The 12,500-nt window shown below is 42.8% G+C and overlaps 1 protein-coding gene across 1 annotated transcript in view; it reads right to left on the bottom strand.

The window, feature by feature from the left end:
* Window positions 1–237: 237 nt before the first annotated feature.
* SLC26A5 (solute carrier family 26 member 5) overlaps window positions 238–12,500 on the bottom strand; it is a 51,389-nt gene continuing 39,126 nt past the window's right edge. The window contains exons 10-20 of the mRNA XM_034666811.1: window positions 11,022–11,169; window positions 9,694–9,807; window positions 8,596–8,673; window positions 7,519–7,614; window positions 7,276–7,382; window positions 6,108–6,177; window positions 5,000–5,092; window positions 4,208–4,315; window positions 3,150–3,350; window positions 2,495–2,549; window positions 238–704 (exon numbers count right to left, since the gene is read on the bottom strand). Coding sequence (XP_034522702.1) covers window positions 511–704; window positions 2,495–2,549; window positions 3,150–3,350; window positions 4,208–4,315; window positions 5,000–5,092; window positions 6,108–6,177; window positions 7,276–7,382; window positions 7,519–7,614; window positions 8,596–8,673; window positions 9,694–9,807; window positions 11,022–11,169 — 1,264 coding nt within the window. The 3' untranslated portion in view covers window positions 238–510. The remainder of the gene's footprint in view (window positions 705–2,494; window positions 2,550–3,149; window positions 3,351–4,207; window positions 4,316–4,999; window positions 5,093–6,107; window positions 6,178–7,275; window positions 7,383–7,518; window positions 7,615–8,595; window positions 8,674–9,693; window positions 9,808–11,021; window positions 11,170–12,500) is intronic.

Raw genomic sequence — 12,500 nt, 5'->3', positions numbered from 1 at the left:
CATATGTGGAACATAAATAGCACAGAAGGGAAGGGAGGGAAAACTGGGAAGAAATCAGAGAGGGAGACAAACCATGACAGACTCTTGACTCTTGGAAACAAGCTGAGGGTTGCAGAAGGTGAGGTGGGTGGGGGGATGGGGTAACTGGGTGATGGACATTAAGGACGGCACGTAATGTGATGAGCACTGGGTGTTATACGCAACTAATGGATCACTGAACACTACATCAAAAACTAATGATGTACTATATGTTGGCTAATTGAATTTAAATTAAAAAAAAATGTCACCACATAAGAAATGCAGGCTAGAGGACAGTTTATCTTTGAAATATTCAATTAAAAAACCCCCACAAGTAAGATATATCTTGCTATGCTTCATTCACCCTCCAAATCAAGCTTTGACTACTAGTATTTACCCCTAGGAAAAAAAATCTAGTGTCTAGGACTTAAGCTGTGTAACAATGAGTAATGTCATGAGAGGCTCATACCCCATCCCAGCTGAGTTGCTCATCTATGCTTCTGGAGTGGCAGGAGTGGCGTTGGGCTCCGAGTCCTCCTGCGGAGGAGGAGCCGAGGCTTCTTGCTCAGCAAGCGCTTCCCGAAGCTGGCTGCCTAGAACTGCATCGTGAATGCTGTGGAACAGCAGCTCCTTTAAGGCAGGATTTTCAAAAAATCGATTTTGAGTGAGGTCGTTTACAACTTGTGCTATAAAAGAAGAAAGGAAAATCAGTCCCCACTCTGGGTATCAGTCTTGAACATTAAAAAAAATTAGCACTCTTACATAGTTTAAATATTAAAATGGTATTGTAAAAAGTGTCACTCCAATCCTGTCCCCATGATATCACCCCCCAGTAGTAGCAGGAAACTATTTTTTTATTTTTTTTAATTTCAATTTTTTAATTCAAGTTTTTGTCGAAATTGTAGGTAGGTAACATATATGGTAAAATTGATTTCAGGAGCAGAATGTAGTGACTCATCACTTACATAGAACACCCAGTGCTCATCCCAACAAGCGCCCTCCTTAATGCTCATCACCCAGTTACCCCTCCCCCTCATTAACAGTCTCTTATGGTTGGCCTTCCTTTCTATCTTATTTTTCCTTCCCTTCCCCTATGTTTCATTTCTTAAATTTCACATGAGTGAAATAATATGCTATTTGTCTTTTTCTGACTTATTTCGCTTAGCATAATACCCTCTAGTTTCATCCACGTCGCTGCAGATGGCAAGATTTCGTTCTTTTTGATGGTTAATACTCCTGTGTGTGTGTGTGTGTGTGTGTGTGTGTATCAGTATATATCTCACACATGCACATACTCACACACATCACATCTTCTTTATCCAGGAAACTATTTTCTTGAATATTCTTCCAGTATTTCTTTATGGAAATACAAATATATATTCTTATTTTTCCCTTTTTTCTTGCCCAAAAGTATCTCTTTAGCATTATATATGTATTATTCTGGATTTTTTTTTTTACTTTTTTTTTTTTTTTACCACTACATGATATTCTATTGTGTGGATGTACCCTAGTTTATTTAAGTGGTCCCTTTTCTTTGACATCTTCCCAGTCTTTGTTTTATAGACAATAACCAGTTTCTAGAACTGCTTATAGATGGTTAACCATGTACACGTATCATTTTGAGTATGTGCAGCACGCTGCTGGATTTGCTGGGGTCAAGGGTAAAGTGCACTGGTGATCGGGCACGATAATGCCGCTCTGCCCTCCAGAGGCTGTTCCATTTTGCGCTCCTGCCAGCAATGTCCAAGAGCCCCTGCTCTCCCTCGTGTGCCTACAGAGCGTGCTGTCAATTCTCCTTTTTGCCATCCTGGCAGGTGAAAAGCGATGCCTCTATGTAGATTTCATTTTCAGGCACTGTTTCAACCAAAATTCATTATAAAGCAAAAATAGCAGGGGTTGTCATGGAAAGACCTAAATGATTTTATAGAACTATGTTTACAGCTGCTGTTAATAATTACTAAAAAATGTACCAGCCCGGAACAATGGTTTGTAAGCTCCTTCCCTCCAAGGCCAGGTCAGGAGGCCTGCCGCAACAGCCCAGGACAGGGGTGCCCGTGAGTGACTAACTGCAAAGCTAGCTTCAGAGTCATATTTCAGGAAAATAATTTTCATTTTTTTCCCTTCCCAACCCTGAATAATTTTCATTTCTGCCAGGAACTAAAATTAAGGGAAAATATTTCTTTTTTTTTTTTTTTAAGATTTTATTTATTTACTCGACAGAGATAGAGACAGCCAGATAGAGAGGGAACACAAGCAGGGGGAGTGGGAGAGGAAGAAGCAGACTCCCAGCAGAGGAGCCTGATGTGGGGCTCGATCCCATAACGCCAGGATCACGCCCTGAGCCGAAGGCAGACGCTTAACCGCTGTGCCACCCAGGCGCAAGGGAAAATATTTCTAAACTTTTTAAAAGTTAATAAGAAAAAGAGAAATAAAACTAAAATGTCAAAACTTCTCCCCATTCTAGAAGCATACTCACCGCTGCATCCTGCTAAATACACATAAATACCGACATCTCCATATTCTTTTACAATCTGTAATAATGTTGAAATAAAGTTTAGTTTCTCTCGACTCTGGGCCCGAGGCAAGTCTCTTTCTACGAGTATGTATTTAGTGACACAAGACACGAGTTCATTCACCTGAGCTACTTCACTTCAATAATTAGGCATCTTTGAGCTACTCGTTTAAAGCTAATTTTGTATTTCTCTTAATTTTTATATGGACAGTGATAATGAGGGCTATCAAAGAATTCTTGTTGAATTTTATGGAGGCGTAATAAAAGGATTATGGTACTGACTGGTAAAGAATCCTCTTGTAGAGCCATGCCCTGAAATAGTCACAAAGAGGCGACAGCTGGGATGCGCGTCAGGGTGGGGAAGGGGGCAGCGGGTGCGGTGGATGCCACGGGCCTGCCCTCAAGCTGATGGGCTGTTGCCGCCGAGCCGTGCTTACGCGGGGCTGCATCACACTGTGCTCTTTACTCTGGTATGGTTTTGAAATTTTCCACAATCAAAAGTTGAAGAAAAAAAAACACAACAAAGAACTTTAAGAGTTGAAAAGGGGACCCTAGTCCAACTCTCTGATTTGACTGACGGCACAGAGCTACGAAACGACTCATTTAAGATGATGCTTACCCCAGCCAGGGTTTTCACGCCAACAGAGTCAATAAAGTTGACCTGCGTAAAATCCAGAATGATGGTGTGGACGTTATCCCCCGGGGGCATGAATCTTTGCAGTTCCTCAGGGAGTGTGCTCTTGATGACTATTGGGGGATATTTTACTTCATCACCCTCGTCTTCAGGCTTCGTGGCATCTTCTCCATCGACTTCTGCATCCTGTCAACGGGTAAACCAAACCAAAAGTCTATGAACAGCTCATGGGCTGGCTCTGAAAGATTTACGAGGGAAAATTCGTCCCCCTCCTCTCAAGCTGCTGACTCCGCCAGACATCTTCTAAAGCATTTGCCATATCCCCGCCTTTAATGTGACAGAAAGGATGTGCACATAATATTCAGTTTTAGCTCGGTTTCTTTTCTCCTCTTCTTCCTCTTGTTTTTGTCCATTAAAACTCACTCTTTAGTCATCATATCCAATTTCTCCTCATTTCTAAAACAGTTCTGTTAACTTCAGCACAGCCACAAGTTACCATAAGCTTGAACAGCAAAATCCAGCCTTTGAGGCTTATTTTTTTATTGTCATCTGAGTGAATCTATGACAAAGTACCCACAGTACAATTTATTAAGGTACTACTGGATGATCATTTTTTTTTTAAACAGTGTTTTCCGGGGCTCATATCCCTACTTTTTTCAGAAGCATTCTCATAACTGACTTTATCATGTATCTTTAATATATAAAGGATACTTCAATTGTCTCTAAGCTTTCCTATTTTAAGGGCTTCGTGCTAAGACTTCAATCATGAGGGGCACCTGGGCGGCTCAGTAGTTAAATGTCTGCCTTCGGCTCGGGTCATGATCTTAGGGTCCTGGGATTGAGCCCGGCATCGTTGGGCTCCCTGCTCAGGGGGGAGTCTGCTTCTCCCACTCCCCATGCTTGTGTACTGTCTCTCTCTGTCTCTCTCTCTGTCAAATAAATAAATAAAATCTTAAAAAAAAAAAGAGACGTCAATCAAGAATGAAGGTGGGGGTCGGTGCAGATCAAGAGAGAAGGGAAAGCAACGCGAAGAGACCACTTACCACTTTGACAACGTTTGCATTGGCCACATTTGCATTTCCAACTTCCTTGGCATACTTCTTCATGGCCTTTCTTCTCGCTCCCATTATGACTGCTGGGTTCACTCCAGTCTTTACAGAAGAGGAATACATGCATAATCACCTCTTGGCGCCCAGGAACCCACCCAAATGCGATAAATCTTCAAATCTCCCCATTGGACTGTTTATGATGCCAAGTTATCACCCCACCTCTTGCTCTACCTTTCCCTAGGACACCCTGAGCTGAGTTACTCCCACATTAAAGGAACATGAGTAACTCTCCTTATTCTTATGTGCATTTAGCAGGATGCAGCAGTGAATACACTAAAGGACAAAGACAATTTTTAAAGGAGTATTTTTCAAACATACTCTCAGATTCTTATATTTAAGAGATTCTGTGGGTTGACTGGGAGGTTTTCTCATACACTGGGCAGTGTGGGGTCCAGGTTTAATCACAACCAAAGGAACCCACATGATCCGAAGAGTGAGACAACTAAAATTACTTTTTCACTCTTTTTCTTAAAAATTTTTTGAAAAGGTAATATGTGCACATGATAAAAGAGAATGACTAGTGGTGTTAGTGGTGTTGTTTGCACAACAATGTGGATATACTTAATTCCATCTGAATGGTAAATTTACTGAAAATAGTAAATTTTATGTATATTTTACCAAAACACAGAAAGAGAGTATAAAAAATATATCAAGACATTTAAGTGTCCCTCACATTCCTGTCAATCCACAGGTCCCCTCAAAAATAATCAATTTCTTGTGACTCACCTTTCTTTTCAAAGCACTGCTATATAAGTCGCTATTTGCATAATAAATTGGGGCATTTATTTGGAATATTTTTATTCCAGGAATTTCTTTCACCTGAGAAATAAAATGTGAATTTAACACATGGGAATATTTCAGAATCAAAACTGCACCCGCCTCCCTCCTCCAGCCTGAAAATCAACGCAGAAGTTGCTAACGGCCCTCTCACAGGCCCTCTCACCGTGTTTAGATATAATTCCGTCACTCTAGCCTACCTACTGTCCTGGAGGAAGGAGGTCTGAGAAGAAAACCTTTAATATGCACAACTCTACATTTCTTTTAAAAGTCTTTGTTTCATATTCACCATAAAACACAAAGAAGGAACCAAAAACTATTACAAACAGAGAAAAGAAACCAGATAGGGAGGGGAGGCTGCCCCTCAGACTGTGAGGAACAGGCGGGTGGAGTGAAGAGAGGTGACGCTGGTTGGTTCCTGGAATGCAGGCAGGAGCTGAAGTAGACCCAAGTTCAAGAGAGTGAATGTTTTACCCAGAAGCCTCAAGGAATTCTAGAATGACAAATCCAGCACATAATTGTTTAGAAGGAGGAAAAATGGACAATCCTTGTAACAGTCTCATTTCCTAGTAGCTTATAGGGAGTCTGAGAATTTCTTCCCAAACATAAAGCAAATCAAAGAGATAAAACTAATTTTAAAAGGTTCTGTACAAGTCTTCTAGGTGTCACCTGAGGATATTCAAAATCAAGCGAATTTGAAGGCATAAGTCGTGCACGTACAAACCATCCTCTCAGTTTCAGTATTTGGTAAATATATACTTAAATTCCAAGAATATCTATTTATTCCCATTAAAGAAAGAGGAAAAGTAAATATGAGGAGGTTGAGTAATTAACCTAGAGTATAAACTCTAGAACTGCCTCCAGACAAACTCCAGTTCAGGCTTTTTATTCTGACCGCGACACCTCTCTCCTTTTCAGCCCCACTTTTTGTCCTGTGTAAAAATAATAGTCAGCTGATCCCATGACATGCTTACAACCATTTACTATTTTTTTTTAAATTTTTAAAAGATTTTCTTTATTTGGCTTACATCCATTTAAAATGAGAAAAAAGTCTTACCTCTTCATATGCGTCTATATCGATATACACATCCGTGTCGGGAAGCTGTCCAAGGACTTTGTAGCTGGGACTAAAGACAGAGGGACAGGGTGTTAAAATACCATTGTTTTGAGGCCCAGTATGTGGTTTAAACAGGAGGTTCTGCGTGTTTACATGTCATGTATGGACCTTCCGGTGAGCTCAGGAATACTCTTTGCAGAGGGCTTCACATGGATCACACGCCCAGGGCCATTCCCGGCACGCCCCCACACCCTGCCCCAACATCCACGACCCACATCCACACACCCTTCATGCACACGCACATGCACACAGACACACACACACACACATACACGCTGCACAATCTGGTAAGGACAAAAGACTCGGGCATTTAAAGCTGGGGGCAAAAGTGAACGGTGCAGAGTTCAAGCCATGCCAAGGAATGTGTAACTCAAATTCTCATCCACTCAATACAACTGTCTTCCTACTCTTATTCTAAATCAGGGGAGGAGATTTTCTTTTGATTTCTAATAAGAGGCTCTGACTCATGGGGGTGGTAGTCAACTGAAGGTGTGGGAAGAAAACAAAAAATCTCATTAGCATAGAAAGAAGTTTTCTTGAGTTTGGTTTGAATAGATTTTAAACATTATTTTTCGAGAGCCCTCCCCTTCTTATAGGATAATCTGGCTCAAACTGGATACTGTATATATATATGTATATACACACACTATATATAATGACGACAGATGCTACTGCTTGAGCGTCTCACATTACCTCATTATATCCTACACACGAGGCTTATTTCTGCTGTTGTGTGGATGAGAAACTAAGGCCTAGTGGAGTGAGCTGTTCAATGTCAGAGGGATCGGCAAAGCCAGAATATGGCTCAAGGTCTTTGAGCTGACAGTCCGTGGACTTGCTACAATGCCCTGATGCTTCTTAGCAGCTACGCGCCCGTGCTCTGTGAATCAGAATCTATGATATGAATATTAGTTATTTTCTGGGTGGATTTCCTCAAAAAGCTTCCAGAGAACACACAGTATGTGCCCGGTACTGGACTCTGGGAACACCGCCTTCACAGTCAAGACGCTCACAGGCTAGGTGCTTCTGTTGACAAATACAATATATTTAAAGTCAACACTGCAATTTCAGGCAGGACAATCACATCCATCCCAATCTGTACACTCACCTCTGTGTTCTGTAAATCACAGTCAGCAGAGCGATGATCACAGCTGTAATCAAACCATAGTCCAATCCCAGGAACAAGGAGGAAACAAAAGTGGTGAGCCAGATGGTCTACCCGAAAGACAGAGAGCTTTATGTAGAATCATGCTAAAAATGATGGCACCAACTTATCTTTTTCAAATTTTTACCAGCCCTGGTCCATGTGTCGCAATGACATATGAACCTAACAGTCATCTTTGTTACTTACCAGTTCTATTTTGCTCGTTCTCCAGAAAAAGGGGAGATCTGAGAATTGCATAAACATTCCTTTCAGGTTGACAATCACAATAGCCGACAGCACAGCCTGAAACAGAGCACATCACGCATGCCTCTCCTCTCGTGTCCAGAGAGTCCCTTTTGCTGGCTCCTCACTGCCCTGCGGCCCTCCCCATGTCCTCTCCCCACTCACTTCCCACGCAGCAGTGATGGTACGTTTTGAGCCATGAGCACCTGGTTTTCAGGACTTCCTCATATTTACTTTTCCTTTCTTTAATGGGAATAAATAGATATTCTTGGAATTAAAGTATATATTTACCTGGTTAGCTAAAATGGGCCTTGGAAAACCAGGCTTATATACTAGTAGCAAGCCTCCATGGTGGTCAAGAAGTTCAGAATTAAACTTGGTACCCGAGGAATCATTTCATCCATGGTTTTCCTACACCATGATTTTCTCCACTCTATATTGTCCCTGATCTCTGCTAGATTAAACAGATTGGCGAACAAATGTCTTCTGAGTGAAGTCCATCTCAGATTTTTTTTTCAAGATTTTACTTATTTGACACAGAGTGAGCAAGCAAGCGAGCGAGAGACAGCACGCAAGCACAGGCAGGGGGAACGGCAGGCAGGGGAGAAGCAGTCTCCCTGCTGAGCAAGGAGCCCGATGTGGGGCTTGATCCCAGGACGCTGGGATCATGATGTGAGCCAAAGGCAGCCACTTAACTGACCAAGGCACCCAGGTGCCCTGCCATCTCAGATTTTTAATGGAAGTACAAGGTCACAGAAGATCAGAGAGAGATGGGACCTTGGAGATGAATCAGTCCAAACCCCCACTTTGCAGATAAGGAAACAGAGCCCCAGAGACGTTGAGATGGCTTTCCCAAGGTCCAGATTGTGGGGCAGGATTGTAGATTGTGAAGCGGGATCTTGGTCCCAGCCTTGGCCCTTTCTTACACCACCCTGATAGGGTTACAGTAAAAACCCATGAGATGGCCACAAAAATACAAATAAACAAAATAGCAAAATCTCTACACATGGAAACAGCTCACACCAAGTCCAAACTACACACCTGGGGTAATGATTCAAAGAGGAATCCAGTGGCTAATATGACCAGCAGAATCATTAGTGAGGCCAAACAACCCGCAAGCTGAATGAGAGAAGACACACGGAAGGGCTTTTAGGAGATGCGAGTTAGAGGTGGGGCAGAGGGTGGTCTTAGTCTTTTGTTAGTTACTGCGGGAAGATCTAGAAAATACGGATTCAAACAAGTCATCAAAATCATTACATAAACCTGTAACTCCTTCCCACTCCCTTTCTGAAGTTTTGAGTTCTCTTATAGCTTTTAAATAGGGGCTGAGGGGTGCCTGGGTGGCAGAGCGGTTAAGCGCCTGCCTTCGACTCAGGGCGTGATCCCGGCGTTACGGGTTCGAGCCCCACATCAGGCTCCTCCGCTATGGGCCTGCTTCTTCCTCTCCCACTCCCCTGCTTGTGTCCTCTCGCTGGCTGTCTCTTTCTCTGTCGAATAAATAAATAAAATCTTTAAAAAAAAAAAATAAATAAATAAATAAATAAATAGGGGCTGAAATGATTAAAAACCCTGACAGAAATGCCCTTGCCAGGGGTGAGGGAAAGGAGCTAATGACCCAAGACCCACAAGGGCCAGAAGCGTCAAATGAGACTCTGCCGTCCAATGTGGCAGCCACTAGCCACGAGCAGCTATGAAATTCTTAAAATTAAAATTAAGTACAACTAAAAATTCAGGTCTTGGTTACATTTCCCACATTTCAAGTCTCAAGGGCCATATGTGGCTAGTGGTTGTCATACTGGGTGATGCAAAACAGTGACATTTCCTGGACGGTGCTGGCATCCTGACCATCCACACCCCGTCTCAGGCTTTCAGGACAACATCCTACGTCTGAACTGTGAGGTTTACTGGCAGCAGGGAGTGTTGAATAATTTCCGATTTAACTGGAGAATATACCTCTTTCCTATAGATTCAGGTCCTGTGATTCGCTTCAACCATTCATGCCTTTCTCTGATTCACTACACAGCTCCCTGGAGCATCAGTCTTCAGTCAGAGGAGCTTTGTTTGGGTTCAGAATAGAATCAAGGGATTAAGGTAAACCACCCCAAGTCACCGGTCCTCAGAGGCCACTTGTATACACACCTGCGTCTTCCCTCCAGTTCCCTCCTGAACAAGGCTTCGAGACAAGGAGCATGAAATGGAGAAAGTCTGGAAGAGTGAGCCAATGGAATTGCACAGTCCCAGGGCAATGAGCTCCTTTTCCATGTGGAAACAAAGCACACAAGAGGTCAGTCATTCCTCAGGAAAAACAGGCATGAAGGTCCATTTAAGACACATTTTCAGCTGGATAGACTGTCTCTTCATTCTCTTTCCAGATACAAGTTTGTTTAGCATGAGTTTAAAATAGGGATTCTTAAATAAGATGGGAGAAAAACTCTTAGAGCTTTTGTTCTGTCAGAGGTAAAAAGCTGCACTCACTACCTAGTCCCCTCTTTCCCAAACACACTCTTACACAATTTTTTTTTTAAAGAAAACTGTAGCAAAAAGGGACAACATATTTTTGTTATGAGTAAGTTATTGGTGTATAGAACTGTTGGCATCTTCTAAATGCCTGGACTGTTGCTTTTCAGTGAGTGCACGCCAGTGTCCTCCTGGGACAGTGAGTGAGTCCTGCTCTCGGGGCTACTTCTGGTCTTCCTAGTTGGATCACTGTGTCTTGCGGGAATGTGGAGCATTTTAGTCTTCTCCTAGAAATACACACTGTGTTAAAGCAGACAGTGTTATGCCAGAATTATGGCTCACGGTATTCCGATTAAATACCTTATCTATAGATAGGTTATAAAAGGAGGTGGCAGGGCACCTGGGGGGGGGCTCCGTCAGTTGTGTGGCTGACTCTTGATTTTGGCTCAGGTCGTCTTCATCTCAGGGTCATGAGATCGAGCCCCGTGTTGGGCTCTGTGCTGGGCGTGGAGCCTGCTTAAGATTCTCTCTCTCCCTCTTCCTTTGCCCCTCCTCCCATCCTTCTAAAAAAAAAACTTAAAAAAGAGGTAGCAAAGACTATAATGCGGAGTTTGGGTGATGAATCACATATCCAAGTTTAATGAACAAAGAAAAGTCTTCCCAGAAATGGTTCTAGAAAAACATTTGCTTCTCAGGCTGTGAGCTTTAAAAACAGGGATGCCATCTGTCAGAGTATGGCAAATTGAAAGCCTCACATCAAAGGTTACCTCTTCCTAGCAGGACCCCTACCCGTGATATAAGGTAGGACTGTACCTCAGTGCTCTGATGACCTAATGCACATATATAATGAAAAAACTGTATTGTTGAATAAATACATGTTTCCAATACCCCCAACATCAAACTAGAAGTTTTTCTAACAATACAGTGAAATCCAAATCATTTGCCTTCCGTAGCACAGCAGGATGATTATACCATAATGAAACATCTGCAGGGAATGAATGATTTTTTACCTGATTGCCATCAACCTGGTAGCCATGTTTACTTGCCAAAGTCTTGGCCATTGAGATGGTCACTGAAAATCCAACAATGGCTATGGCGATAGCATCCACGTATACAAGGTGGAAGAGGCTGGTGTCCGGGTTGGCTGGAGGCAGTAGCCTGAAAGGTCAAGCTGACTTTAACCCAAGCGTGTGACCACTGGGAAAAAAACATGCAACTAGAGGGGAGCATTCCAGAAGAGCATCACCTGCAGATAAGGTGATCAATGCTTGGCTATTTGTTTGCTCTGGTTGTCAAAAAGGAACACCCTCTTTGACACACATAGGTTCTTTTTAGGGCCCAACCCTAGAGCACTGGCTTTCTACCTGAATGGGTTATCAGCAGACATCAGATGCCATTTTATTTAGAAAGGAGTAACCTCATACCTCATGACGCCCTGCGTGGCAGGTGTAAGTAAGACACAGAACAGGAAGAAGAGAGGGTCAGTGAAGGGCTCAGATGGCACAAGACATTTGAACCAAAGTCTGAGGGCAGGGAGGGTGTTCAGCAAGGGCTGTCTTAGAGAAGAACTACTGTCCAGACTGCTCCCCTTTGTTATTTCAAGTAAGGGCTCTGCTTCCCAGGATCCCTCAAGGTGAGTTTCTAACATGGGAAAGGAGAAGATTACACTCTTTGGGTCTCACCTGGTAGTCCTGGGAATCTGGAGAGACCAATGGGGAGCCCAATTTTTATGGTTCATTCTTATAGTTTTGAACCCTTGTCCTAACGGAACAGAATAGGGATTCCCTAGAATGGTATGGGGTAAGGGGCACCAGAGGGTTTCAAAGACACCTGATTCAATTCAAGGCACTGGGTTAAATAATAACAATCAATTCACATATTATTCTTTTTTACAATAACAACCATTTATTAAGTGCTTCCTCTGTGCTTATTTATCTCTGACAGCCCTGTGAGCTAGGCACCACTATATTGCCCAGTTTACAGATGAGGAAAATGAAGGATAGGAGACTAAGCCACTTGTCCAGGGTCCAATGGCTCATGTACAAATGGCCACCAGTACAACAAAAACCACGAAGAACCCGCCTCCCTGTGTCTCTCTCTCTGACTGTGTCATATCACAGTGACAAAGGGGATGTTTCAAGTTCTGGGGTAAGGGAAAGGGAGGGGGAGAAGGAAAAAAAACAATCTGAACATATATTAAGCCTACGTTTTGTGCTATATGCTTGCCATATGTCATCTCATCTGTCCTCACAGCAATCCTCTTAGTTAGCTGCCATTATTATCGTAATTAATAGGTGAAAAAACAGATACTTGCAGATGTTAAGTTATTGGCCCAAGATGGAGCAAGGAGTCAAACCCAGGAGGTCTGCCTGCAAAACTTAGTGTCTTTCCCTTGTACGTTGCTACAGAAGCACTAGCCAGAAGAGAAGCCCGAGCAGCAGATTTGGGACTGCAGAAGAATAGGAGAAAAGAATGTATTTTGGAATGAG

Source organism: Ailuropoda melanoleuca, chromosome 1, assembly GCF_002007445.2.
Source record: "Ailuropoda melanoleuca isolate Jingjing chromosome 1, ASM200744v2, whole genome shotgun sequence".
Lineage (NCBI taxonomy): Eukaryota > Metazoa > Chordata > Mammalia > Carnivora > Ursidae > Ailuropoda > Ailuropoda melanoleuca.
The sequence above is the reverse complement of the archived record's forward strand: the minus strand, read 5'-3'. Positions and strand labels throughout refer to the sequence as shown.